A 27,534-nucleotide genomic window follows, 5' to 3' on the forward strand; every position below is an offset into this window, starting at 1 on the left:
CCTGCACCAGCTGCTGGGGGTGCTGAAATCAAGACGGACGGAACGCCACAAGGTAAGCACCCTGCTCGGCCTCAAGGCAGCGCGAGCCTCGTCGACGGAGGAGAACTGGACGTAGCCGAAGCCCTTGGGGCGGCCAGACTCAGGGTCAGTGGGCAGACGGATGCCCTGGATCATTCCATACTTAGAGAAGAGCTCCTGGACCATGTTCTCATCGGCGGAGAAGGAGATGTTGCCGATGAACAAGGTGTCACTCTCGGGGCTGGTCTGGTCGCCGAAGGACTTGGCACGGTTGTCAGCACGCTCGCGTGGGTTTGCGTTGCCGTTGGCACGGGCATTGGCGTAGTCGAGGTTCATCTTGCGGCCGTCGAGCTCGACGTCCTTCTTAGCTGCATGAGCCTTGACGGCGTCCTCAACATTGACAAATTCGACATATCCGAATCTAACACGCTTTGTTAGCAAGGGCTTGATGTTGAATACGAAGTTGATATGCTCACCCTCTGGATCGGCCAGATTCGCGGTCAGTGACAATGCGAGTGCCAGCAAGCTCACCGAACTCCTCGAACTCAGAGCGGAGCCACTCCTCATCGACATTCCACGACAAGTTACCGACAAAGAGGTTGGCAGAGGCACCCTCAGGAACGTCAACCTTGGCCTTCTTAGCAACAGGCTCGGCTTCTTCCTCGGCCTTGCGCTTCTTCTGTGGCTTCTCAGCCTCTTTCTCCTCTTCCTCCTCGCTGGAGTCAGAGTCGTCAGAATCTTCCTCTTCCTCATCCTCTTCGTCATCATCCTAGAAATCTTGTTAGTCAAGTCTCTTTACAGCACAAAGAGCAATTGTAGACATACCTTCTTTGCCTTGGCAGGCTCATCAGACTCAGACTCCTCGGAGTCATCGGAGTCCTCAGATTCAGAGACCTCGTCCTTCTTGACGGCGGCCTTGGTCTCCTTAGGGGCCTTCTTTACCTCTTCCTCGTCATCAGAGTCCTCGCTGTCCTCCTCGTCACTCTCGCTCTCGCTCTCACTCTCACTATCGGCCTTCTCGTCATTGGCGACCTTGGCGCCATTCTTGACTGGCTTCTCGTCCTCGGATTCGGACTCATCGGAGTCAGATGATTCAGACGAAGAGTCAGCAGCAGCAGCACCATTCTTGACAGGAGCAGCCTTCTCCTCCTCCTCCTCACTCTCCTCAGAGCTGTCGGAGCTCTCGGAGCTCTCAGACTCAGAGCTCTCAGACGGAGTAGGAGCCTTCTTCTTCAACTTCTCAACCTTCTTAGCGACAACCTCTGCAGGAACCTTCGACTTCATGGTAGACTTCTTCACACCACCCTCCTTGACCTTGGTAAGGACCTTGTCCTCCTTTGCAGCGGATTTAACCTTTGGAGCCTTCATTTTGATTGATTCCCTGTAATGCGCGTTAGAAGATACAGGGAGCCAGAATCAGGGACACACTCACCACTTGATGTTTTTTAGAAAGACACGAGATATATCCCACGTAAAGAGTAACCCTCAGTATGTATGTAACAGAGACCACAGAGTAATAAGTGCCACAGAGCCAACTAGGAACTGATTCTCAAAAGCCCACAGAAACTAAGAGCCCACAGAATATTGATCTCACAGATAACCCACAAGCCAACGAGACGGACACTCTTTCGAATGATCCGATCTATGTCAATGCAGATATAAGCAATCAAAATCCCACAGATGTCAAGATCTCAATGCCTCAGCCCACAAGCGAACAGTAAAGCCCTCTAGTAAGAAAATCTCACGCGACAAGCCCACAGAAGCCCACAGGAAATACAACGAGTTACAGTAAGAGTTCTATACAGAACGTATAGCGCTCTTGCTAGCGACTCGGAATCTGGGAGTCTTTTTAAGAGAACGAAAATTGATGAAGTGTTGATGGATGAGGTTGAAATTCTGTGAAGTTTGAAAGCAAAAAAAGTTGAATTTATTGATGAAGCTTTTTTTTTCTGCTTGAGCTTTTTTCTGCCGGTTGAAATTTCATACTCACCGCCTTTACTTAGCTCTCCGCTCGCTAGTCCAAAAAAGGACTAGCTTAGATTCGGGGCTCGTCTGTTAGCTTAGTCAGCTCGTAACTCCCTAAAAATCCGAATTAGGAAGCTTGCGACGTTTGCAAGTTGTTTGTATGGAGAATCGCAAGTATCAAACAACATAACTAGACCTGTTGACAAGCCGATGATTTGATCTGTACAATCCAGTCCTCTCTGTGTTTGCTGTGCTGTTTACCTTGATGGACGGACCTTGCTACTGATACAATGGCACCTCTTACGCTTTCGCCTCGCAGGCCTCGAAAGAAACGCCGAGCTTTGTCGGGATCTGGGCTCACCACTGACCTGGTAGTGTCCAAGGGCCAAGATACCTATGCGCCGGCTTTCCCCTTGGTGTCTTTCTTCTGGCCTGCGCGGTCCGGTGTATCTCAATGGCTTATTCTGCCCGTCGTTTTGATGATTGTTGGCCTCTTCCGATGGGGAACTTCGTTGTGGGGTCACTCAGGTATGTGTTTTGTATGTATCTATGTGTTCACACATACACCCATACTGATATATCTGGTATAGGGTATGGTGTACCTCCAATGCATGGCGACTTTGAAGCCCAGAGGCACTGGATGGAACTCACAATACACCTCCCCACTTCTTGGTGGTATTTCTATGATCTGCAATACTGGGGATTGGATTACCCCCCATTGACAGCCTACCACAGCTGGCTACTAGGAAAGATGTATGTTCCAAACACCACTACTACATCACAGCATGGTAGAGCCAGAGTCTAACAGAATATAGAGGCCAACTAGTCGATCCAACATGGTTTGCATTGGATGAATCTCGTGGTCTAGAAGGGCCACTGTTTGAGGGTTTATATGAGAGCCACAGTTGTTGTCTCCGAGTACCTAGTTTATATCCCAGCTGTCGTCATCTTTCTGCGAAGATATGCTCGTGAGCAAGGCGTTGGACCATGGCCAGGCTCCATTGCTCTCTGTGCGGTACTTATGCAGCCGTCTACAATTCTTATCGACCATGGGCATTTCCAGTACAACACTGTGATGCTTGGCTTCATAGTTGCTTCGCTTGAAAGCATGTACGCTGGCAGGCCTTTATGGGCAAGTATATTCTTTGTCGCAGCTCTGGGGTTCAAGCAAATGACACTCTACTTTGCTCCGGTTGTGTTTGCTTATCTTCTGGGTATTTGCTTCTCTCCTCGGATTCGACCCAACAGGCTGCTTGGCATTGCTCTGATTACCATCGTTGCTTTTGCCGTACTGTTCGCACCCCTCTTCGCTGGCTCGCTCGCAGACTGGTACCGCAACATCCCAAGGCCTGATAACCTACCACCATTGATGAAATCACTTCCAATGCAGATACACGAAACCTCCTGGCTTTATCAAGTGGTTGTACAGTTTACCCAGTGTATCCACCGTATATTCCCATTTGCACGTGGATTGTTCGAGGACAAGGTTGCTAACGTGTGGTGTGCCATCCACACTTTCTACAAGCTCAATAAGTTCGACCCCAGCATACTCAAGCTCGCAGCCCTGGGTGCTACCCTCATCACCATAATGCCATCTTGTTTGATAATTGGACGATATCCTCGGACCCATCTTCTTCCTTATGCCTTAGCAAGCACTGGCTGGGGTTTCTTTCTCTGCTCCTTCCAGGTCCATGAGAAAAGTGTTCTACTACCTCTTCTACCCATGACTTTGCTCTTGGGAAGCGCCGGTGGACTTAGCAAAGAAATACGTGCTTGGGTTGGCTTGGCTAATATGCTCGGCGTATGGACAATGTTCCCACTTCTAAAGCGTGACGAATTACGCATTCCCTATACTGTCCTTACGCTCCTATGGGCGTACTTGCTAGGACTACCGCCAATGTCTCTTGATCTATATAGGAGTCGCAGCGCTGCACAGAAATCCGTGGAGCTATTTACCAAAACCAAGCTCATCCATATATCTTACTATGCAGCCATGCTTGGGTGGCATCTTCTTGAAAGCAACGTTTCACCGCCGCCTACAAAACCAGATTTATGGGTTGTCCTGAACGCACTAATAGGTGCATCGGGCTTTGGAATTATCTACCTTTGGTGCAACTGGAAACTCATACAAGCGGTCATCTTTGAACCGCAGCCGCCAACCTTGAACCCGAAGCGCAAACGTACAGCTCCTGAAAAAGTACCCCTTGAAAAGGTTAAAGACCAAAATATTGGTGCTAAAGGCCCAAAAGACTCCAGCGATAATTCCAAGGCTCAGAGGGCTTCCAACAGCTAGCCTTCTTTCTCATCAATAATATATCAAACCAAAGCTCCAAGTCTATCGAACGCAGATTGGTGACAACCTCCTCAGCTACCCTCTCGATACCCCAGGCTTGATGTCAATCAAAGATGTATCAGCCTCCCTACTCGGGCAGTTTAACTTTGAATCCCTTCCCTATATTACCTTCTCTAGAGGTATTACATGCGGCTATTAATGCAAGTCTCATGTGGGCTATCTACCTTCACCATAAAATCAGGTGCCACTTCCAATGCAAGCAGGCATGTCGAAATCAATCCTACATTGCATGAACAATAACAAATTGTTCGTCATAAGTGTCCGTCAAACCCTTCCCAGTACTTATCCCCCACTTCGCCACTATAAGGCAAGGGAAGACTTCGAAAACTACCTGTTTCCCTATCCGGTTTACTCCGAGTCTTGTTTGACGATACGAGCATAGAATCGAATTGAATTGAGATTCTGTTCAATTGAGATAATTATACAATACACCCAGGGCCCCTCAGATTATGCGCCCCGTTCTATAACCATTTCTTATTCCCAACCCATATTATACAGCAGTGAAATACAGCAGCTAGACTTGATTACCAGCCATAATAAAGATAACCGCAGCTACGGCTAATCTAGTAACTCGCAAAATCTATTCACGAGCTACCAACATCCCAGATAGACTTGAAGGCTTTTCATATTCCCTTTCCATCTTCCAATTCAATTGTCTCAGACCTTGAATCCGAATCCAGCCATACAGTCCTTATATTTTTGTACATATGTCAAGCATTCTCCTGACGCAGGGTCGTCGGACTTGGAAAAGAGCATGCAATCATCTCGTGTGGCTTTTTCTTCTTTACAGACGCAGCATGGCTGGTAACAACACGCATCAGTCAGCACAAGGGTTTCGTTTCAATAAAAGCGTATCCTGCATATCCGAAGTATCGTACCTTTGGCTTTGTCGTTTGGTTGGGGACGACAACGCTAGCTGCAGGCTTCTCCTCTGCAACGGGCTCTTTGCGGTCTAAGTTAGCACTCGCATTTTCGAGAGCAGGATGTATATACTTACTGGCCCAGAATCCAGAGATAAAACCCAACATTGTGGCGCGAGAACGAGTGACAGGGCCGTAAGGAGCGAGTAGGTGGGAAGTGCTCGACTGTGGTCGATGTTGATGCCCGACAATAATTGAAAGCTGTCTCCTGATGCTTTTCTCGAGCGTCGACGAGCTTCGGCCTTTTTCTTGCTGAGTAAGCACGCCCCCTTTAACTCCGGCGGGTCCGAAGCGACCCACGCAGTCGGTCCGCATTAGTAATACGGATAATTATATATCCATTATGGCTTAGTCATCTATCAGTCGCTCCCGCCAAAAAGCTTCGTGGGGGCTTTTTTTCTAGTGTTTTGGAGCCTCCTTTTTTCTTCCTTGTCTCCTTTTCTCCTTTTCCAGTAGAGACAAAACAGTTGCGGACTTGTTGACAGCGCCGATTATTGTGCCGTCTATCACTGGATATCGACTATCTCACATCTTCTCAAGGATACGCCCTTTTTTTTCTGTGTTGGAGGGGTAAAACATCTGTGTTTGGAGCACATCTAGAATTCAAGGAGACCCTACCCCACCATGGCCTCTGCCACTCTCTTCTCGATCGAGGGCAAGGGACAGAGATTTGATTCTGCTGCTGATCTGGAGCCGTTCATTAAGCCCCTTGTGGAAACGAACGATGTTATCACTGAAATCCGTCTAGGTGGGAATACATTTGGTGTCCCCGCAAGCGAGCGCTTAGCCAGCGTCCTCCGAACCCAGAAGAAGCTACACACAGCCAACCTGGCCGATATCTTTACCTCTCGGCTGCTCGACGAGATACCGCAGGCTCTGTCCTTCCTTCTACAAGCTCTACGAGAAGTCGAAACGCTTGAGACTATCGATTTAAGCGATAATGCATTTGGACTCAATACTCAAGCGCCACTTGTCGAGTTTTTGAAAGCGCACACCCCGCTACGCCATTTAATATTGAATAATAACGGTCTTGGCCCCAAAGCCGGAAATCTTATTGCTGATGCACTGAGAGAGTTGCATACGAAAAAGGAGGAGGCTCGGGCGGCCAACCCAAAGGTTCCAGTGCCTTATCTGGAGACGATAGTATGTGGTCGCAACCGACTGGAGAGTGGCAGCATGGCTGCATGGGCGAAGATGGTAAAGGACCATGGAAAGGGGCTTCGCAGCATACGGATGACGCAGAACGGCATTCGACAGGACGGAATCGTGCTTTTGCTGGATGGAGGCCTGCAGCATGCTCCTGAGCTTGAAGTGTTGGATTTGCAGGACAACACTTTTACCATGACTGGTTCTCGGGTCCTGGCGCGTGTCGTTACCGGATGGCCCAATATCCGTGAGATTAGTTTAAGTGACTGTTACCTCAAGGGTAAAGGCGCACTACGAGTTGCAAAGAGCCTTGCAAAGGGGGAGAACAAGAAGATTGAGATCCTCCGTTTGGCGTACAACGACATTAACGCTGAGGGTCTAAAGGAGTTCGTTGAGGCGGCAAAGACCTCGCTCCCCGTGTTGAAGCGAGTTGAGTTGAATGGAAATAAACTGAGCGAAGAGGATTCGAATCTCGAGGATCTGCGTAACTTGCTTGAGGATCGCAAGGAGAAGCTGGGCAAGGAGGATGAGGACGAATCCGCCTGGGGACTAGACGAGCTTGATGAGCTGGAGAGCGAAGACGAAGACGAGGAGGAGGAAGAGGACGAAGATGAGGAGGAGGAAGACCAGGAAGAGGTCGAGGAGAAGGCCGAGCGAGTCGTTAAAGACGCCGAACGTGCTGAAAACGAGAAGGTTGCCCAAGAGCCGGATAGCAAGGTTGATGAACTGGCCAGCAAACTCGCTGCTACGGGACTATAGCCAGCAAGCACCGCCTCTCAGAAGATAGAGAGAGAGAGCGTTCCTTTTTTTTTTTTTTTTTTTTTTTTTTTTAGTTCAGGCACCGTCGGTGATTTCTCGAGTATTAACAGCGTCTGGCTTGAAGTGTAACTAAATGCAATACAAATACTAAAATAATGACGATTCTTTTCCCCGAGCCCGCAACTATAACTAACTGTAAGCCTTCCGTCATGGATGCATGCAGTGCTGATCCTGCAGGCTGAGGATTGACCGTGCCAGCATTCTAGAATAATGGAGCCGTTGCTTGTGACACGGCCGAAGAGAGGCTCCGGACAGGGTCAGGGAACAGCCAGGCCGGCAGCTGAAGACTTGACTCCGATCTAACGAGTTATCCGGGCAAGGGGATGCAGGAGACGTACGAGAGTCGCTTGAAGCCCCTGTTTAAGACCAGCCAGTAAAGGGGTCACCCTTTTATAATAGTGAAGAACAGCTGTTTGGCATAAACCAAGAAATCCTGTTCTCTTTATCCACTTTTACTGTGACCCTAATGGACAGCCCTAAATGACAGGGTGGCTGTATATAAAAGTATCTCTCATGCTGATGGCTATCATCCTGGATCCCTTGCTATAGAAGCCACTGCTGATCAGCATTAACTACGTCAGTTGTCTGGCCGCTAAACAAGCATCACTTCAGCCATTGTTGCCAGTACATATATACTCAGGACACTTTATGATGCATGAGTCTGCAGATTCTGCCTGTTTTATAGAGAAATAGTTGCAGGACGTCCTCCGCCTGGCTGCATAGATGCATCCGGATGCCACCCTTAGGACATGCATGCACATGCAAACACCGATATATCACTAGAATCACACAGAAAAAAAGGAATAAAAAAAAAAGCAACATCTGTCCTATACCTGAAGATATTTTATCCCCACACTACTGCGGCCTCTGCCTGGTTGAATGCCTCGTCTCGTTGGCAGCCATCAGTTGAGCGCTGCAGTTGACGGATCTGCTAGATCTACTACGGTCATCAATCGAGATCACAGCAAAAGACACGAAGACCAAGGCTGGAGAGTCGCGTTGGAGGGAGAGAAGGGGTTGTTAGGAGCCCAGAAGGAAATCCAGGATGATATCCCAGTGCTTGGTTGCCATGCCGCAGGTCTCGCCGGCTGCTCGAAAAGCCCTGTCAGAAGCCGGGTCTGATATCAAAACGGGGCTCGTTTCGTTGATGATACCAGCTGCTTTGCTCTATCTGGCGCTATACGCGCTTGTGAAGAAGAAGACGGGCGTGTTTGTGATGCTGGATTGGATGGCCATCTTCGCATTCGCTGCCAATGGTACTCTGGTTGTGCTGGAGTGCTCCGTGGCTCGAAGCCTGCAACTGTTCGCCGGTAAGCATCATAGTTGGGCTCAATTACCAGCCAGTGATCTACAACATGATACTAATGATAGTTACAGTTGCAATTGGTACCATGAAGGCATTGGACTTTTATGCCCGGAGGAAATCACCTCCTAAATACACAGATCCGAATCCGCCTTCAGACAGCATCATTGCTCTGCTTCTCTTCACGGAGCTGAGATATGAATCATTTACACCAAACTATCTCCGTACAGCTCCTGCTCCAGCCCAGCTGGAAGCAGACACTACTGCAGAATACGTCTGCTACCAGAAGCGAGACCTAAAGGGCGGCAAACAGGTCTTCTCTACATTCGGCAAGAGAGTGGCCTCACTGCAGACACCAGGACGCAAAGCTCCCCATCGATTCTCAGAGGCATTCGATCTAGTCATACACGCAGCTTTCTTTCTAGCCACCCAGTTTCTTTTCCCGCTATCCAATCCGACTGTTCAGGCCATTCAGATTCTGCTCGCGATCTACGTCATCTGGGAATCACTACAGCTCCTCCTCCGCTACAAGACTAGCCCTCCTCTCTTTGGACCGGTCTACACTGCTTCATCACTTGCCTCCTTTTGGAGCGAAACATGGCACACGGCATTTGCTAGTCCTTGCCGGTCACTCGCATACGACCCCCTACGACGACATCTGCCTGCCAAATACGGCGTTCCTGAATCGTTTGCAAAGGGGGTTGGAATCATTGCTTCGTTTTCGTTGATGGGTTTGTTTCATGCGTACAGCCTTGCTCCTGTTCTCCCCTTGGACGGTATATTGCGCATCATTGCTTTCTTCCTGTTGAATGGGATTGGGACCGTTATCGAGACGGCGATATGGGGGAGAAATGCGCATTGGGGGAAAGCACTTTTGGCCTGGACTTTCGAGATAGTCATTGCCAGTTGGACGGTCGAGGGCCTTTCTCTTCCCAAGGGGCTACAGAACATCTCGTGGGATAGTATCTGTAATGTTGGTGGAGTTAAACGAGGTTGAACTAACCCTCCTGTTCTTGTACAAGACTTTTTTAGAAACACAGCTCTACTCCTGCAGGTAAAATGAGAAACATGACTGAAATAGGAGGTATAAACGTAGAATTTTTTATGTATCCCTATGTGCAATTAGACATTGTCGACATAAACATCACTCTATAAGCGTGTTTGAGAGAACCTCTCGCCAAAAAAATAACCATTACCCTAACCCATTAATTCAAAATGCGTTGAAGACATCCTGCATTGCCGCACTTCCTGAATCCTCACGGCGAAGCACATAAGCTCGTACTTCCTGTACGGTCAAGCCGGCATTGGATTTGCTCTGGCTTCCGCTCGTTGTTCCACCACCACCACCTCCAGTTGAAGTACCACTGCCTCCCCCAGCCGTTCCAGCTCTTACACGCTCTTTGAGTGCTTGTGGACCAATAACAAACAGACTGCCGACTTCAAGCAGGACATCAAGTATTCCGCCGACACTCTTGACGGATTCATCTATGTTCCAGGATCGGAGCAACTCAGTGTATCGAGTCATGTCTTTGGTAACCATAAGACCACCAGGAGCGTTGACAGGAAACTTCTTAAAATGTTCCAGGAGTAATGCCCTGGTTCCTAGAGCAATCTCAGTGAGAAACACTCGGACATTAGAGCCGCTGGACGGTAGTGATGTAAGTGTTATGTTGTGAAGACGAGTCAAGAAACCAGAGATAGATGCACATGTCTAGATTCAAAGTTAGAAGGGTTATTGCAACATGTACCAAAGTAAGAGGCTCACCGGTGTCTGGAGCATCTCTAGCCATCCAGTTTCATCTGCTACGCCCTCCTTGGGCCGGAAGTCGTTCTTCTTCTGGCCGGAAAGGACTCGTGCAACCCATGCAAGAGTCACATCGACGGTCTTCTGCTCAATGGAGTTGATTTTCTCCTCAATGCGGTGCATTATAAGATTAGTCTTCTTCTCCATATCTCGTTTTATTGTTATATTGGAGGCTGCCAACGGAACAAGCACGGCATTAATACACGTCATCATTAGGTATGTTACACTAATGGCCGTCCTCAGGGTAGTCAGGTAATTGAAATCTGGCTCAGCTTTGCCAGATTCCTGTGCATGAGCGGATTCCAGGGACGCATCGAGGGCCATTTCTATGTATCCCTCGCCCATCCTGGATAGAAGCATGTTCAGCAGCGTAGATACGTCCTTGGGCGTCTCGCTGCTCACGCTGAGTTCTAGGCTTCTGCCTACTCCTTCGGCCAACCATCGGAGCATACGTTTGGCAAAGGCCACGCTTAGTTGGCCGTCTTCTTCCATGAGTTCAATCTCGTTCTGTTTTTGCATTTCGCCATTTTCCTTGAGACCAGCAACTCGTAGAAGCATCTTGCGTTGTGTGGGAGTAAAGTCAGAGGAGTCGAGGCTGTTCATGTATGCATCTCTTGCTGAGGCCAGCAGCTCGCTTCCAGATTTTGCAAGAGAGGACATGAAAGTAGTTGGTGTTTTCTTCCGTCGAGAGTGGAATGTGGCGAATTTGAACATTAGAGATGTGTAAAGCTCTTCCAGGTTGTTCTTTTCTCGATCGATGTAGGATGTGCCCACGAGATAGGGGATAAACAGTTCTTCCAACTGCTGGTCGAGGAAGATCGCTGTTTGTGAGGATATTGTGTCAGGGTGTTCGGTCAATCCGTGAGCTTTTAGGTCGTCGACTAGAGCACTAATATAGCTGCGAGCTGACTGCAGCGTCCTCAAAAACGCCAGAGAGGAAACCGAACTGGCCTTATCCAAGACCAATTCCAGCCGTTGCTGTATCGACTGCTGGAATACTCGCTGCAGAAACTTGCATAGCACCTGTTCGTAGTAAGGAAAAGCTCGCTTGATGATAGCCGATTCTTCCTGGACAACCACCTGGACCTCGTCGACCAGCGACTGCAGGCTGGGCTCTACTCCAGGAGACGGGGCATCAGGGTCAGCGAGCTGTTCCCAGGCCTCTGAGTCTCCGCTTACTTCTTCCGATATCAGTTGACTGCGGTCGATAAAGAATTGGTGCTGGTTGACGAAGAGAGCAATGACAGAGGCTCCTCCGTTGAAATCTTGCAGAACACTGGCGCAGTCCTTCATGCCTTCAAAGTTGGCCTTTCGGTAAAAGTGGTCAAACTGCTTCAGCAAGTCTTTCTCCAGGGTTTCAGAAAACTTCTCAATGATCTCCCGTGTGTTCCTCCTCTTGGGTGTATTCCCGTTTGTCCCCGCATGGTCATCAGGGCTCGGTGGTATGGTATCTGTGCCTCCATTACTCTCACTCCAGCTCAACGGGTCCAGTCTCTGGCTTATTCGTAGTAGTTGTCTGGCAATGCGCGCAGAACGCACTTTTCCCTCTGCACTTCCTGACCGTCGCAGGTTCTCGAGCATCGTGAGCTCCCCGCGGTTACTCACTTCGTCCCAGCATCCAATGAGAAAATGCGCATCGAGAGCCTTGCACCTCTGCCGGTCGAGCTCTTCGAGCTTCTTCCCTGTCTCGACGGCCACATTGCCATTCCCACCCGGTCCATCTCGTGTAGAAGGCCGATGGGGTCCGTTCAGGGAGGTATCTAGCTTCTGGAAGGACTCGATGGCCTGGTTCAGCTTCCAGCCCAGGTTGCTTGCGTTCTGTGTATGCTGCGCTTCGGCCTTGCGGACAGCCGCAGACAGCTCATTCTCACGCTGCTCAAGGTCGCCTGAGAGCTCCGTTAGGCGGCGCTGCGCATGCTCGAAGGCGCGGATCAGGGGCTTGGGGTCGAAGGGCTGGTTGCCGATGCCGCCGGAGCGGCGCTGGATGGCGGCGTCGGACAGGGACTCGATGAAGTCTTTGACGATGAAGTCTCGGCTCGAGAAGGTCTCTAAGGTGAAGTCCGGCCCCTTGTTGAATATCGACCTGCGCATATCAGACTGGAAGTTCTGGTCCGGCATGTTTGCGACCGAGTCCAGACATGGAGGAGCGGCGAGGAACGGACGGCGAGGACTCGTAAAGCTGCGGCGGGCGCCCTTATATATCACATATCAGCGTCAGCGCTGTCGTCTTCCCGTAGATTGAGCCGTCGTTATCGAATGTGCTGGTGGTCTCTGGCGTCCCTGAGGAGTTGTAGATGTTTGGCCGTCCTTTGGGCGTCGAAGTGTTACTAGCCACACCACTTAAAGCCTCCTCCTGGCTAGCACCAGCTTAGCCACGCACCTCTACGTCAGAGCTGAGTATTGAAGATCAACACAGATATCGTTTATTTACTCCCTGCTTTTTGGCTGCTGTCTGACATCTGTTTGGTACAACAGCAGACGGTATATCCATAGAGAATGCCGTCTCGTCTCTATTGACAGCTTTAATTCTCCCTTCCAGCGTCGCTCGCTCGCCCGTCCTTCTTTCCCGCCTGCAAGCGCAATCCGTGAACCAAAGAACCAGATAATTCAGATAACCCAGCCATGGCGTACGTGAAAGATGCCCCGGGACTGCGAAGACATCTTGAGAGTCTTCCGGCTGCAGAGCGCGAGGCCGCTGTGAAGCCGTTCCTGATGCCGCCGCGAGTCCGCAAGTCCTCCGTCCGGAGCCGCAAGGCCAGCTCGAAACCCGTCCGGCGGTTCCTGCGCTCGAAGCTCTACTATCTCTTATATTTCCTCATACACATCATCTTCAGCATCTACTCGCGGATACGCCAGAGCTACTATGCGGTTGTGGACCGGGTGCTTGCGATTCTGTATTATCACCATCGGACGCCCGAGCTGATCCGCAAGGATGTCAGGGGATTGGACCGGCTGCCAGAGCATCTCAGCGTGGTGCTGACACTCAGACGAGAGGAAGACGCCCTGGAGACGCTCATGGACGAGGTTGCTGAGCTGACGGCCTGGAGTTCGTGTGCCGGGATACCTGCGTTGAGCATCTACGAGAAGACAGGTTCGAGGCCACATATCAAAAAGACGAAGCTTAGATATACTGACATGTTGTATAGGGATCCTGAAATCACATATTCCAGCTCTACACCGGATTATCACTAGCAAACTCGACACCTACTACGGGCCTCCATCCCATCAGCCTTCCCTAGGCGTCTTTGCACCTCACCATCCACTCTACGCTCCGAAACTCGTCCCTCAAGCATCAAAATCAAACGTCGAGAACATAACTGTCCTTCTTCTTTCGAGCACAGATGGACGGGAAACTCTGGTCGACCTCACCAAGACCCTAGCAGAAATGGCACAGCATGGCAAGGTCTCACCGCAGGATATCGGTATTAAGCTGATCGATGCAGAACTTGCTGAGATGATGACCATCCCAGCATCCTCACCACAGGATCCTGGCAGCGAGACCAATGGCACTGATTCCCCTTCTGGAAGCCTGCCAGCCCCATTGATCAAGGCAGAGCCCGATCTCATCCTTATCTTTGGGCCTTATGTCAAGCTGGACGGGTACCCACCTTGGCAGATCCGATTATCAGAGATATTCTGCACCGGAGACCACACCACTGGCATTGCCGGTGAGGTCGAAGCTGTAGAGTATCAGAGATTCATAAAGGGGCTGTGGAAGTACGCCAGAGCCGAGATGAGGTTCGGACGATAGAGCATCGCTTTCCCTCTCTGCGTCATGAGACTCCCCCCTTAGAGGCGTTGATGTTGCTACCTATACGTAATATTATACACCTGTAGCCTATAAAATTATTCATAAAATTTACTATTTTTAATCAATGAATATCTGCCAGAAAAGTACTGCCCTCGAATAGATATATGTCAACTTGACGTCTTCTATGAAACAGCCAACCCAGAATAAAAACATGCTAGAAAAATGGCCCAGATGTGAAAAGATTATAACTCCAGATATCAAGGGATTATAATGGTATCAACCATCTATCCATGCTCAACGCAAATGAGGCAGCGAACAACTTCTTCGCCGGTCTCAAGGATGTCCTCCACTGCACAAGAGGAGCATATCCTCCGGCCAGGATATTCCCCCTGTTCAATATTCTTCTTGCAACTTTCACCGTCTGTATGATTCTCTCGTTCTCGACAGTAAACATCGTCACACTCTCTTAAGCAGACAAAACATGCTCTCCTGCTGCATATTTCGCAATCCGCGTAGGCGTCCAGCGCCGTCCGTGTCGTAGGGCGTCGATGACAAATGTGGCATGGCGCAAGCGTCTGTTTATCCCCTGTAGCTGCTCTTTTCGGTGTAGAACCAGTCTGTTGACGAAGCTCCGGCATTGATCTATCATGTTCACCTTCGGGTATATAATATCCATGAACATCTCTAGGGGAATCGCCTGCGTTCTTCATAATATAATCGTCCGACGTAGCATTCGTAGGAAAGTACTGGGAATTGATTTGAGCGTATTGAGGATTCCCATCTGTCTGTGCCGTTCGAGGGTACAGTATAACAGGCTGTGAGGGCTTGGACTGCACGGTCTTCTGTTCTAGTCGTCTTTTCTTCAAAGGTGACGTCAAGGGTCTTATGCGTGGTTTGGATGGTGAGATCAGGTCCGCTCGGGAGCAAACAGGGCCGATTGAAGAATGTTCTACCCTTGACTGAGGACATGAGGGCAACTGTATCGAAGGTCTAAAGCCATTTAAACAGTCAGTTATCTGGTCTGCCAAAGGAGCAGAGTTTTGCAAGAGCCCTTTTTGCACTCCGCTTGAATAGAGACTTACGAAGGCACCACGGTGTTTTCCTGTCTGGAATCTGCATCCCTCTTCCGCTTTTTCAGCATCGTCATGCCCATGATATTCGAACTAGCCTGTGAAGCTGGTGGCTCCCAGTTGATTGCTCCTGGCATTGGGGCGAGGAGGTTGGTGGTTAAGCAGTGGAAAAAGGAACAAAAGTAGAAAACAAGTGAGAGTTGCAGCAAAAACTAAAGGAGCGGAATATAAAAGGATGCAGCTAGCAAGCAGCCATATATATATAAGCCATTAGCTGGCCATTAGCCATGTCCAGGACGTTCTGTCCCTTGTCTGTGGTCTGATAATGACTGCGGTTGTTGTCCAGTCAGCCAGGCTATTTATATGTCTTGATCTCCAACTCTCTTTTGCTGCCTGAGATTTATTAGCTTTGACCACAAAAGTCTACCCCCTATTATCCGGTCAATGCAACATATAATACTATAACCATTCTGTTTTCACCTTGAATATATGCCAAAGAGGCTGATGTTGCCCTTTATCATGATCAACAGTCTATTTAGCTCTACAATTCCACCAAGGTAGTTATCATGTTACAGCAGTTTCGATTGGTACCTGACTAGTTAGTATGGCTATTTATCTGTGGCTTTAGATATATATAAATAGATAGACTCTGGGAGAAGTGAGCTAGTCTGCAGGGAGGAAGCAAAGAAATATAGTGAAAACAATAACATGAATCATTTTGATAATCAATATACAGCTGGGATCGTAAGGATAAAGGTAGAAACCAGAAGGAACCTGGAGGAACATCTGGCCAAGCAAATGCAAGCTCTTGGTAGACTAACGCAGTGTTTCAGCCTACCAGAAGTACCAGAGGAACTTCTAGAAGCCTGTAGTCAAAGGCGAAGAAGTAAAAGATGCGCTCGCAGATGCTACGCACTTCAACAAGAACAGAAAGAAGCGAGACAAAAAGCAGCATTCTTGCCCGAGGAAGTAAAACGCCGGCGCCTTCCAACCCCCTCCAAAAAGCTCCGGGGAATAAAAGGACAAACCAAGTGCTAAGACAGTTTTTTAGGAAGGAAACGAGAGCATTCGGGTCCGCAGTGTTTATTGACGCCATGACTTTCCGCAAGCGAGACATGTGCAGAAGAGTGTCATCGGTTCGTCAGCACTGCGTGTCTGCGCCTCGGTGTATGTAACTTTTCTCTGGCCGCATTTGCCGCACTGTAAGCTCTTACTGATGCTTCGTTCGGGCTGTCCAACCATGGCCTTGTCCATGTTCTCCTTTTGGATCTTGCGGTCTTCTTCCCTTCTCTCGTCGGATTTGAGCTCTTCATGTGTCATGTTGACGAACCGCTCGGGCGTGACTTCGTTTGTGAGAACGCGAGTCCGGAGGCTGAGGTTCGATTTGTTCTTCAGGTTCTGGTATAAACTCCGCATCTTACTGCGATATACTTCTTTGGTCTCGGGTCCAAAGGCCTTGAACGCTGCGGCTTCGACTTCGGTTGCCTTCCGCAGGACAGCCTGAGGGGATTCCGTAGAGCCGAGACAGAGGCCATCGTACATCAAACCGAGGCAGCTGTCGCGTGCCTTGACGCCAGTAACCGAAGTGCTAACCTGGTCAGCTTTCCAGCTGCGCTTGTCTGGCGGTACATTTGAACTTTGCGCCTTATCATTCGTCGCCGATGCAGGAGTGCCGGTCCCGTTAGGAGTAGGCTTGGGGGAATCGCTTGAGCCAGGAGACGCAGTTTTCTTCTGTTTGTTGACCTCTGCACGCCATTTTGAAACTATCTCACTGGAAAGTCGGGCAACATCTGGTGCTTTATGTTGTTTGAGCCTGTTGACGATGATACCGATTTTCGTTGACCGCAAAAGGTCCTCGGTAGGCTGGATCCCCTTCTGAAGCTCCTTCAACAGCGAAACTATCGTGGCACTCGACTCTCCAGAAGCAGTGGCTTTGGTCAAAGCTTTTGACTTCAGCTCGATCTCCTTCGCATCCATCTTTTCGTCCCTATTCGCCTACCACTCAGACTGTATTCAATGTTGGCAACGCGCAAAAGGTACAGGAATAGGGTAGGGCAGAGGCAGAAACGACGTGACCTATATAGCTTTGAAATATGTCAGTTTGAGCATTCTAATAAGAATAAAGGACGTGGAGAGAAAGGTGACAGCTAGTAGTGAAGTGCTCCAAAATGAGGCACAAGTCAATGGGCAACCCCTTAGGGGATAGGCACTAGGAATTGCTCCTGAATTGTAGAGGCCAATACACATGCACACCAATGCCAAAGTGAGCTAAAACTAACTAGCTCAAACATAGCAACAAGCTGATAATAGATACAAAGACGTATCTCGCAAGGGAGGGCTACACCACTGGCCTCTTTAGCGGGGGGCAGGAGGAATGCGACAGGCAGGCTTCTCACATCCACGGAGCCCAGCTCCTCGCAGCAAACTCACCACTAATAGCAGACGTCCGTACTATGGGTCCAAACACTGACTTCTGGAGACTACCGGCGTCGAGGTATGCGACTTGCGAATCGAGAGCGGCTGCGAAACGGCTGTTGATGTCCCAAAGATGCGAACAGTTCTGGTCAAGTTTCCAGAAAACGCCGTTAAGGATGGCCAGATTATGTAAGCGAGACCTAGGCTGGGCTGCTCGTGTGACCTCAAACCCTAAGCGGCAGATTTGCGGACTTCCATGCATCGACTGGATATCTGATCGACTGGATATCTGCGAGCCGCAGCGATGCGATAGGGATATATTTCTTTTCTGCGAGTTTACATCTGGACTGTTGAATATATCCTACTGTGTAACCAGGGCGGTGACCAATATCAATAAAAAGAGACAATCTCCCCAGAAGCAGGCTGATAGCACAATGCTATCCAGCTTTCAGCCATTTTGCCAACCTTTTTACAGGTGAACACTTTCTATTTAGCCCGTGAAATAGATGCTGTTAAGATCATAGGTTTTCTCCATTGTTTGTCTGTAGAGGTGTGGAGTTGCGCCTCCAGCCAGGTACACTCGACACCGCAGAGAGAAATATTACTGCATGGACTAAACCAACAATAAAGCGACCCCCCGGCAAGATGAGCCTATCCCTTACAAGAAATCCCTTGAAACACAAGAGGACTGGGGGATCTTCACGTAGTAAAATCCTCAAACGTGCTATAATTAATATGCGGTCATGGCTTGGCACTGGGGACGGACCATGTCTTGGCAACCCTAATAAAACGTCAACAAAGTCTGATTCAACATCAAAAACAGATCAAACGAATACCCGCGATACCTGCTATGAGGTTTTGATGCTGGATGGTTCGGAGATTGCTTCTTAACTATGTGAATCGCTCTTTTGTTGTTAATTACAGTTGTTGCCAGCCGTAGGACGCGCTTTCCCGACCAGTAGGCCTCGTCAGTCGGTTACCATGGATACCTAACCAGAAGCGATGCGATGCGCGCCACCTGGCCAATACCATCATCCATCGCATCATACGTACCCTCTAGAAGCGCGTCGAGGCTCAGAGCGCTCTATCACGGCTCCCTATACCTGACGATCATAATAACTTACCGCTCTTGAGTACGAGTATGACCTCTCGACGATATCAGTATACCAACACCAGGGTAGCATCCAAGTGTAGATATTGTTGAGAGTAAATGCAGCTATCGATATACAGTCTATGTATAATGGCCAGATACCTTGAATAGAGTGGACATATAACTGATATCCGTATACCCTTACTCGCAGATACCCAAACCTGTAGTTATATAGAGGGCGGATGCCGGTCCTGACTATGAGTGTCCTGTGTGGCGATAACTGCAGAAAGTAAACGCTAAAAAGAAGAGAAAAGAAAAGAAAAAGGCATGCAAGACAACATGCAAGATGGAAAGGAAAAAACATGGCTCAAGAAAAAGCAGAAGATACCCAGCTACATCCAAGAAACTCAAAGAAGATGGCCACCGCTGCTTATACCAGACAGTCAACAAGGAAAAACAAGTGGAATGTGGACTGTGGTATGTACTGCGTTGGAAAAGTAGAAGGAGGGAGAAAAAAAGAAGCCCTGGCTGGTATTCGAACCAAGGGCAAAAAAAAGTGAGGGGCTAGGTGACGAGCGCTATCCAGCTCAAGGCTGGAGTGACCTGACTACGCCATCCTGCCCCTCTTGAAGAAATATCGGCCATAACTTACCTTATATCCCCCCTAAGGCTGACTAAACGGCCAAAAAAAGGGAGTTCCGAGCCAGATTCGAACCTGCAGCCTCGAAAAAAAAAAAAAAAAAATGGGTGAGGAAGGTGTGGTGAGCGCTATCCGGCCGGCCCGGAGTGTCCTGACTGCACCAAATGGCCTTCCTCGAGAGTAGACTGCACGGAACATGGTCAAAAGGGGCCCCCTCAAGGCAGGCAGGCAGCTCTTTGCTGCGGCTGCACACAACATAGCAGCACTTTTTTCTAAGACACAGCAAACAGTTTCATAATCCTTTGGAGACATGTCTATCCAACTTATATTCTACTTTAAAGGGGGTATTATCTTTTTTCTGTTCCATCTATAGCTGTTTATGGTTGCAAAAACAAAATTATATTGCTTTATATTACCTGATGATGAAATATTTGATTCCTTACGGTTCTATCAACGTCCAAATACACTGTTTAATCATCATATCTATGTTGATATTGCTCAATACCACCTTTGTTACCTTTGTGAGCTTAGTTGGATGATGTCTACTACTCTTTGTTGCATTCTAGAGGGGTCTCTTGCTAACTAAAGGGGTCTATATTAGGGACTTTATGGTTTGTCCTATCCTATTTGCGGTGTATATAAGGATCAACTACTTGAAGAGGCCCATATACCTATTTGGCAGGACTATCAGCCAATTTTTCTCTGATCACAAATGCGTTACACCCTTTACCGACTACTTAGAAATATTATCCCAGGAATGGCAGAGAGCCGTGAGGAGCCTGATCAGTATGGCAGCATGACCCTGGATCCACCTGATGGTCCAGAATACTCTGCAAGTGGTCGAGGCAGCGAAGTCATTGAAGAAGGAGACAGCATAATGGAAGAAAGTGAATCGGACACGATAGGCAGGTCTGCCATAGAAGTACGCATTCTTCTCGAGCCTATATCCCTGTATTGCAACAGCCTAATGCAACTTAGGATGACGGAGAAAACGAATCTGTAGAAGTCGACGGATGGAGCGAAGACGCAAAAAACGCGTTGGCAGTGCAATACAGAAGGCGAGAATTATATAACCTATAATGACCAGCGTCACCATCTAATCAGTACAGGCACAAGAAGGAATTCTGGACAAAGATCGGAGAATCGCTAGACATCCCATGGCGCGAAGCAGAAGCAATGCACTTCGAACTGGGCGAGGAAGAGCTCTCGTCTAGAGCCGGCGAGACACCACAACATCCCACTGTCAACGACATGATAGCGGATGTTCGAAAGGGCATAGACCATCTGTCCGGTCTACTTCACCTTGTGACGGAGGAGCCTCATGAGGAACTCACCTACTCTCGCTTGCTGCATGCCTTGGCTAGAGTATCAACCAGCGCTGCCGCTGTGACAAAACACATAGATGAAAACTTAGGCACCTGAAGGGCTCAAGACATTACCTCGATGGACGTGGAGGTTGAACGCTACGCTAGTACCGGGTGTTGTTAACTTTACCATGACGGAAGGGGATAATGATTATGTGCTAGTGCCGGAGACCACGCGAATGACGCTTGAAATCCGAAAATCTTAGTGAGATCTAGTCACTGAATGCTGCCGAGAGAAAAGGGGGAATAGGAGTGAGCTGGCTACGTCTCCGCCATTCGGATGGGACGGAATAAAAGAATGACTAGCTGGGGTATTCCAGAAGACAAGAAGAAGACCGGGTGGGACCAGGCTACTGCTACTCCATGGGGATCAGTTTCTTTCACCCATTTCTGTACCCGTAGCTCGTTGACTAGAATAAAGAGCTGGATAAGGGGCGTTTTCTCGACCAGGGATTATGGCTGTAGACAATCCCTGCTACAACCAACCACTAGCCAGTTACCATGATTCTCATCACAGCCTCACTCCAGCATCAAGTAACAAACCAACACCTAAAGTGTATGGATTTAACCACCTCGTATAACCAACCATGATGCCTCCACAGCACCGGTTCTTTGTCAATGAAGGAATGTGTTCTCCTGTCCCAACAGGACCTTGCACATGGGAAGTGATCGACTTGGACAGGCGACGGTAGCTGCGGATCCACGGACCAAAAAACGCATTTCCCGAGGACGAATACATTGAGGACTTTGCAGCCCGATACGCCGACTTAGTAGGCGAGGATGAACAGACGCTGACATCTAACGAGCACCGCGAGCTAGTCGGCGTTTCCTCGGACGATCCAAGATGGGAGATCAGGAATCCGGCTTACTCGGGCCCAACAGAAAGGAGACTGTTATTTTCCGATCAGACCTGAAAGAAGTCGACAGGCTGGATATCGCCACAGATCTGGTCGAGTACTCTCGGGGAAACACGATTAAACAGGCAGTGTTCAAATATACCCTTATCCAGACCCGGGTCGAGAACGTCTGGAGAGAACTGCATATCCTCAAGGCTCTACGGGGGAATAAGCGATATGTGCCGTTTGATCGGATAGTGTTGGACGAAGTAACGCATAACATCCTGGGACTTACCACGGGGTACATAGCCGGCGGCACTCTCGAGCACTATCGCGGCACATTCTACTTCCGGTGGCTCAAACAGCTTACAGACGCCGTGGATGAGCTGAATTTTCGCTATGGACTGATGCACCAGGACCTGGCGCCCAGGAATATCCTGATAGACCCGGCCAGTCAAGAGCTGCTTGATTTGATTTCGACAGATCAGCACGGATAGGAGGGGAAGGCAAAGACACAATACGGGGGTACAACGACGTTGATGCATTGGTATTTACTATCTACGAGACTCTGACGTTAGACGAGAGCTTCCGAGGGGGACTGCCCTGGGAACAAGATGTAGGCCAGGTTGAAAACATGAAGAAGTGGGAATTGAAGCTGCCATTGGAAGACGGGGTGGATATCGCTGACTACCGAGAATTTCTTGTCAGGTGGGCAAGTGAACGCCGCTCGACAAAGGCAATCAGACATTTCTCTGAGGCGAGCGAACCTGTTTCTTGGCCTGAGTATGGCAAGCTGGAGATGATAGAGGTTCCTGAGGATGAGTACAGGGTCTGCATGAGCCTTCGACGCAAGAGAAAGCATGTCGAAGGCGCTGGTGGGTATGTCACGCGGTGGGAGAGGGCGGCGCAGGAGGCCGTAAAGGGGTATAGCTAGTTAGTTGTATGGCTGTGAAGTGAAGAGCTCAATTGAGGAGTTATTCCATTCCCTCTATCATAGCCTGAGTGCTCCTATAGCGGAGAGCCCCGTAGACAGAGAGTGACGTACGCCACCATCCGGACAAGCTGCAAGCTAGTGGAAGTGGAAGTGGAAGTGGAAGTGGCAGCAGGTTGAAGAAAGATGAAACACATGGGTCCCCCATTTGCCCAGTCGGGGCTGGTCTGCATGCAATGAAAAGCGTATGTATATGCTCTGGCTTCATAACTGCATGCGCTATACCCCGGTTCTGTACCTTAAGAAAGCATCATGCATAACTTGGCGATCAACCGTCGTCTTGCCCCAAAGCCACCACTCTTACTCAGGCCGCTGCATACAAGTATCGGCCGATGAGCAAATGCTGCATCTGCATCTGCATCTGCATCTGCAGGTTCCCTTTGTTTCCCTCTTCAGTAGCCGGGTTGCCGCCCCCCCCTGACTAACAGTCGCGCATGGCTGGTCCGTTTACCTAAACCGGCGAACCCATCCATGCAGAGGTATCCGTTGATCACCGTAGCTTAGGTAGCTAAACCAGCTGACAAGCTCAGCTCAGCACTGCCCTAGCTATCAGCCTAACGCCTGGCACCAGCAGTGTGGTCACCGATCCAATCCGGTCGAAGGGAGATAGCCGTAGGGCTGCATGTGGAGATTTGCATCCATAGGGTATAGCGAGAGGAAAGTAAAGTAGGTAAAAAGCAGCTCCTATTCTGAAACACATCTGGGGCGCGCTGCAAAGCAGGGTATATGTAAGTATGACCAGGCGGCTATGCAGGCCCCAACTACGGGGACAGGAAAGGGGAAATGAGCAAATCGCAATCCCTAGCTATAGCTATCAAAATCCATGGCTATAGAACCGGAGGCGAGAAGAGGCACCCACGCAGCGTCCGCGCCGGCGTTTCCGCAGCTGCAGGGCCACTGATGAGGGAAATAGGATAGAAAAGATATCCGCTTTTTTTTTCTCTTTCTTTCTAGAAGAATACTGTGCAGATAAGGGGGGGGGGGGGGGGGGCTCATGACGTGACTGATGTGATGGGTTTCGCCGGTTGCTGGGCCAGCGAATGCAGATGATAATGACGGATGATGGATGACAGATGACACGGCACCGCCAACTTCGACCGACTGATGGCCTCTTCGTATAGCCGTGGCCTCTGTCTGATATTGATGATCGATGTTGGCTGATGTCTCTGTGCCTGTCAAAGGCCAGTAAGCAAGTTGCCCCGGCTGCCTGCAGACAGGGATTAGGCGACTAGCTCGATATCAAATCAATAAAACTCCCACGGCTGAAATATTGCCTGGTGATTCCAATATGTGAGCTGTGCAGTGACATCGTGGAACCAACACGACAGGAGCTGGACTATTGGCATTTTTACCGACAGGCAGGACGAGCAAAGCAGATCCATCCCATGGCGAATCATCGCTCGCTCGCTCGCTCTCCAGCCCGGATGCGGCGGTCGTCCAGCCCTATACATGTTGGTTCTTCTTTGTGCTTTGATCCCACCCCTTTTTTTACACCTCGAGATCAGAATTTATTTTTCATCGAGATGATGCCATGCGAAGGCGAAAGCAAGTGCCAGCCAAACGGATGGGAACCTGCATGTTGCATAGCATGATTTTCTTTGAAAGTAAGATCGGGGTGGCAGACATGTGGTTCTGACATGTTGGATGTCAAAACCTGCAAGCCGGATTCTCGCAGGAAAAAGGTACCATGTATCTGCTCTCTGACAGGCTGAGCAAACGAGGAGTGTATCCAATCGCTCGCCTTGCTAGTGGGACTGACCAGAAGAGGTCCGAGATTCGCATCCTTTGCACATCAAGGCCAACGAGGACCGCTAGGTAGAGAGGATACCCGGCGCAGAGTCAAGAGTCAAAGCCCGAGCTAGAGCCAGCCAATGCGAGCCAGTGGAAGCGATGGAGTTAGTCGTGTTTTTAACTACGGCGGTCAAATTCTAATCCCGACTCAACGGGCGAAGGAAGATGCGGTGATGGCTTGCGGCTGAGGGGGGGGGAGCGTCTCTGGGGTGCAGTGCAGGTCGAGCCAGGCCTGTCCAAAAGACAACGACGAGAAAGAGGAAGATGAAACTGGACAAGGCGAGTTCAAACAAGAGAGCGTCGCACAGGGGGGAGTGTCTACTGCGTCTACGTCTGTCTGCGCCGCCACAAGTTGCGGTCTACTTCGATACGCCATACGTGTGAGATGATCCCGACTCGTGGCTGCGGGCTCACCGTTCAGCAAACCAAACGAACGACAGGAGAAAGATGGGGCTGGTCTGGGTCTGCTGGATTGAACGAACGCTCAGGCGTGGTGAACCTTGACCTCGGCGCTGGTCTGGTTGTTGGCCCTCGAAGGCTTCTTGGAGGATCAAAGAGGAAGAAGATCGTCCGCCCATCAGCGCGTCCGAAACGGAGGAGTTAGACGGCGGACGCCATGGCGGACCATTTTAGGCTTTCCAGCCATGGAGTTATAGAAGTATGGAGATATGGAGTTTGGCCCTCGCTCTAGCCACCTGCCTGGCTGGCGGCAGCAGTGTCTAGGTTCAGGTAAATGATCAGAGCCCATGGAGAGGGAACGGGATGGTTTTGCCTCCCCCAGAAAGTCAAGAGGACTGGAGACTCTCAAGCCAGTTTGGGGCCATAGCTATGAGATGCTATTAATATACAGGGGGGGGAGGCGAGATGTCTTCAGCCAACGGCCTGGTCTATGGTTGACATTCTGGTCCATGGTTGACGGTCTGCCTAGGTCAAGAACTGGCCATTTCTCAACTGGAACCATGGAATCGACTGACGAAAGAAGACATTGCTTCAAGCGCAACTGTAACTGTAACCATGACCGTCTGAAACCTTGCTGGTAGGACGAAGCAGGTACAGCGTAACGATAGAAGTATGTATGTCGATGTAGATAGGGGGGAGATGTTACCTTGGAGACTTTTTTTACTATCCGGGATGGCAGGATCATATATGATATGATCAAGCTTGTTCTTGTTCCATGCAAGTGAGATGAGATGCGATGAGATTGCGATTGCGATGAGATGCAGATGTAGATGCGATCATCCCGCCGTCCCTCCATCTCCTCCCCCCCCTTGAAGCGAATAATGTGAGAAACTGATATGATACATCCAGCGAGCCAGAGCCAGTCCCAACCCGCCCGCCACGACAGCCAATGACGCTGCGTCGGCTGGACCGAGAAACCCACCGGCCTGACTGATCGATAGGCAGAGAAAGTCATTTACATTTACTTCTTCCATCTGGGTTGCTTGCTTTTCTTCTTCTTTGGCCCTGGTGGTTTTATCCCGATGAACTAGCGATCACACCCATGCGGAGATCCCCCACCGGTCGAGACTATCATCAAGGTAAAAGTAATTACTCTAGACATCTGTACCTCATGTCCAGAGTAGACTTATTCAGAGTAGACTTATTCATCGATGGGGCCAGATGTCTAGGCTCGTTACAGCTGTCGCTGGCCGGTTAGTCACTGCAGCCAGCAGCCCCCTAGGCAGCGTACAGGCAGCCAGCACATCCAGCACGGCGCGTAGAGCAAGTACATGGGGAGAGTAACGAGCCAACGAGGAGCGGCATGACGAGTTCATGGTTCCTTTTTCCTTGCCTTGGGTATTGCTTTTTTGTCTGGCGCTGGGAATAAATAAGTTAACGTTTTTTTTTCAGGGGGTGTTCAGGCAGGGTGTGCTATGTGGGAGTCGCACAGGCGTAGATATCTACAGAGCACAACCGCCTCGACATGAAGCAGCCCAAGAGGGAGAGGGGGGATGCAAGGGGCATTCCGGGCTAGAGGCAGGACCGTCAATGGATATGCTGCGTGTCTGGAGATGAAACAGAGCTCTTCTTATTGAGATTGATATAGGCAGAGTACTGATAATGAGAGAGAACAGAGGGATATCGCGAGAACCGTTGAGGACTGGGGCTGGAAACCCCACGCTCGGAACCGCCTGGGGCTCGTATCTGGTGCCCTGTCCCTGTCCCTGTCCTTAACAAGTGATTCTATATATCTCATCTTGAGATCCATCAAAGGTAGACATGGTCAGGAGTAGGAGGTATATGCCATGCATGGTCAGTAAGCAGAGACCAAAAATGGGTCTCCATCGAGACGAACTCGAGGAGAACGAAGAAGCAGAAGAAGCAGAAGAAGCAGAAGAGAAGAAGAAGAAGAAGAAGAAGAAAAAGCAAGCATCGACGGCGTCCATCCTCCACGGCTCGTCCGAACCAGTCATTGCCAACCATATCCAAGTACTTTCTGAAGTATCTCTAATAAGTCTCTTGACTCTCTCTGACTCTCTGACTTTCTCAGACTGACTCTACCTCTATCCATAACTTCAATAAGAACCCTCTAGCTCTCCAGGGTAACTGCTCGAGCCCGGCGCTTGGGCAGGCCCTTTACGCTTCAGGGACGAGCAGGAGGCGAAAAAGCAAAGAGCCCAAATCCTTAGCGAGAGACACCTAAATGCTCACTTAGTACTCCGTATGTACAGGCTGTATCTGAGTATGCATGATGAAAAAGCAATCAACGGCTGTAAGTATATGCCCATGACTACGGCTGCAACTTGGCAGGGTCAGGGGCTGCAATGGAGGCCCAGCTCACCCACGCGGAGAAAAGAAGCATCAGAAGAAGACGCCCGACTGACGATGAGCAGAGTCGATACTAGTCAGTCAACTCGGAGTATCCCTACTGGCAAAAGAAAAAGGCCGAAGAAGCAACGAGACGGCGAAAAGAGAAGAAGAGGACCAGCAGACTCCACTGCAGGATCCAGGAACGCAAGCTAAGCAAGAGATGGAGTAGACTTGATAGAATAAATAATGGATATCAACAAAAGGGAAAAATGAAAAAAAAAAAAAAGAAAGAAAGAAAGAAAGACATAAATTTAGCATCAAGGTACGCTCGCTAGCTAGTTGAACCAGTCCGCTATAGATAGGCGCATGGCTGATGCGGCCTGACCTTGACCTGGCCTGACCTTGACTTTGGGCCTGCCTGGAGCTGTGGATGCTCCTTTTATATATAACTGTCCTGCTCTCGCTCGTCTCTCTCTTGCTCGTCTCTCTTTCTCTCTGCTTGGTCTC

General features: G+C 49.6%; 14 protein-coding genes across 15 annotated transcripts; 9 read left to right on the forward strand and 5 right to left on the reverse strand.

Moving 5' to 3' along the window:
* Window positions 1–9: 9 nt before the first annotated feature.
* Window positions 10–1,386, reverse strand: TERG_02081 (RNA binding protein; the record flags this gene model as incomplete). Its single annotated transcript, XM_003237312.2, has 3 exons — window positions 10–439; window positions 495–787; window positions 844–1,386. Coding segments are annotated over 3 exons (1,266 nt in total), but the record flags the coding sequence as incomplete, so codon positions are not given.
* A 1,489-nt stretch (window positions 1,387–2,875) lies between these two features.
* TERG_02082 (uncharacterized protein) lies at window positions 2,876–4,276 on the forward strand (the record flags this gene model as incomplete). The annotated part of the gene is made up of 1 exon (XM_003237313.2): window positions 2,876–4,276. The coding sequence occupies one exon, from the start codon at window positions 2,876–2,878 to the stop codon at window positions 4,274–4,276; it is 1,401 nt and encodes a 466-aa protein (XP_003237361.2).
* Window positions 4,277–4,993: 717 nt separating this feature from the next.
* TERG_02083 (uncharacterized protein) lies at window positions 4,994–5,571 on the reverse strand (the record flags this gene model as incomplete). Of its 2 annotated transcripts, XM_003237314.2 has the most annotated exons (3): window positions 4,994–5,137; window positions 5,215–5,279; window positions 5,334–5,571. In XM_003237314.2, 3 exons carry the CDS (start codon window positions 5,569–5,571, stop codon window positions 4,994–4,996), a joined length of 447 nt encoding a protein of 148 aa, XP_003237362.2. The 2 variants fall into 2 exon arrangements, with proteins under 2 accessions (XP_003237362.2, XP_047603824.1); XM_047747858.1 differs by having other exon boundaries at window positions 5,215–5,571.
* Window positions 5,572–5,634: 63 nt separating this feature from the next.
* On the forward strand, window positions 5,635–7,212 carry TERG_02084 (uncharacterized protein). Its single transcript, XM_003237315.2, has one exon. The coding sequence runs from the start codon at window positions 5,881–5,883 to the stop codon at window positions 7,159–7,161; it is 1,281 nt and encodes a 426-aa protein (XP_003237363.1). The 5' UTR covers window positions 5,635–5,880; the 3' UTR covers window positions 7,162–7,212.
* A 1,262-nt stretch (window positions 7,213–8,474) lies between these two features.
* On the forward strand, window positions 8,475–9,521 carry TERG_02085 (uncharacterized protein; the record flags this gene model as incomplete). The annotated part of the gene is made up of 1 exon (XM_047747859.1): window positions 8,475–9,521. One exon carries the CDS (start codon window positions 8,475–8,477, stop codon window positions 9,519–9,521), a length of 1,047 nt encoding a protein of 348 aa, XP_047603825.1.
* A 213-nt stretch (window positions 9,522–9,734) lies between these two features.
* TERG_02086 (uncharacterized protein) lies at window positions 9,735–12,446 on the reverse strand (the record flags this gene model as incomplete). The annotated part of the gene is made up of 2 exons (XM_003237317.1): window positions 9,735–10,235; window positions 10,290–12,446. The coding sequence occupies 2 exons, from the start codon at window positions 12,444–12,446 to the stop codon at window positions 9,735–9,737; spliced, it is 2,658 nt and encodes an 885-aa protein (XP_003237365.1).
* Window positions 12,447–12,642: 196 nt separating this feature from the next.
* On the forward strand, window positions 12,643–14,138 carry TERG_02087 (ditrans,polycis-polyprenyl diphosphate synthase). The gene is made up of 2 exons (XM_003237318.2): window positions 12,643–13,419; window positions 13,475–14,138. Exons 1-2 carry the CDS (start codon window positions 12,951–12,953, stop codon window positions 14,077–14,079), a joined length of 1,074 nt encoding a protein of 357 aa, XP_003237366.1. The 5' UTR covers window positions 12,643–12,950; the 3' UTR covers window positions 14,080–14,138.
* Window positions 14,139–14,363: 225 nt separating this feature from the next.
* Window positions 14,364–15,286, reverse strand: TERG_02088 (uncharacterized protein; the record flags this gene model as incomplete). The annotated part of the gene is made up of 2 exons (XM_003237319.1): window positions 14,364–15,069; window positions 15,162–15,286. The coding sequence occupies 2 exons, from the start codon at window positions 15,284–15,286 to the stop codon at window positions 14,364–14,366; spliced, it is 831 nt and encodes a 276-aa protein (XP_003237367.1).
* A 946-nt stretch (window positions 15,287–16,232) lies between these two features.
* Window positions 16,233–17,126, reverse strand: TERG_02089 (transcription elongation factor S-II; the record flags this gene model as incomplete). The annotated part of the gene is made up of 1 exon (XM_003237320.1): window positions 16,233–17,126. One exon carries the CDS (start codon window positions 17,124–17,126, stop codon window positions 16,233–16,235), a length of 894 nt encoding a protein of 297 aa, XP_003237368.1.
* Window positions 17,127–17,602: 476 nt separating this feature from the next.
* TERG_11799 (uncharacterized protein) lies at window positions 17,603–18,043 on the forward strand (the record flags this gene model as incomplete). Its single annotated transcript, XM_047750857.1, has 1 exon — window positions 17,603–18,043. The coding sequence occupies one exon, from the start codon at window positions 17,603–17,605 to the stop codon at window positions 18,041–18,043; it is 441 nt and encodes a 146-aa protein (XP_047605580.1).
* A 2,008-nt stretch (window positions 18,044–20,051) lies between these two features.
* On the forward strand, window positions 20,052–20,716 carry TERG_02090 (uncharacterized protein; the record flags this gene model as incomplete). The annotated part of the gene is made up of 3 exons (XM_003237321.1): window positions 20,052–20,216; window positions 20,273–20,338; window positions 20,399–20,716. The coding sequence occupies 3 exons, from the start codon at window positions 20,052–20,054 to the stop codon at window positions 20,714–20,716; spliced, it is 549 nt and encodes a 182-aa protein (XP_003237369.1).
* Window positions 20,717–21,502: 786 nt separating this feature from the next.
* Window positions 21,503–21,991, forward strand: TERG_11800 (uncharacterized protein; the record flags this gene model as incomplete). The annotated part of the gene is made up of 1 exon (XM_047750858.1): window positions 21,503–21,991. One exon carries the CDS (start codon window positions 21,503–21,505, stop codon window positions 21,989–21,991), a length of 489 nt encoding a protein of 162 aa, XP_047605581.1.
* Window positions 21,992–22,128: 137 nt separating this feature from the next.
* On the forward strand, window positions 22,129–22,428 carry TERG_11801 (uncharacterized protein; the record flags this gene model as incomplete). The annotated part of the gene is made up of 1 exon (XM_047750859.1): window positions 22,129–22,428. The coding sequence occupies one exon, from the start codon at window positions 22,129–22,131 to the stop codon at window positions 22,426–22,428; it is 300 nt and encodes a 99-aa protein (XP_047605582.1).
* Window positions 22,429–26,190: 3,762 nt separating this feature from the next.
* Window positions 26,191–27,158, forward strand: TERG_02092 (uncharacterized protein). Its single transcript, XM_047747860.1, has 2 exons — window positions 26,191–26,706; window positions 26,768–27,158. The coding sequence occupies exons 1-2, from the start codon at window positions 26,497–26,499 to the stop codon at window positions 26,918–26,920; spliced, it is 363 nt and encodes a 120-aa protein (XP_047603826.1). The 5' UTR covers window positions 26,191–26,496; the 3' UTR covers window positions 26,921–27,158.
* The last annotated feature ends 376 nt before the right edge of the window (window positions 27,159–27,534 follow it).

The sequence above is a fragment of the Trichophyton rubrum genome, assembly GCF_000151425.1.
Source record: "Trichophyton rubrum CBS 118892 genomic scaffold supercont2.2, whole genome shotgun sequence".
NCBI lineage: Eukaryota > Fungi > Ascomycota > Eurotiomycetes > Onygenales > Arthrodermataceae > Trichophyton > Trichophyton rubrum.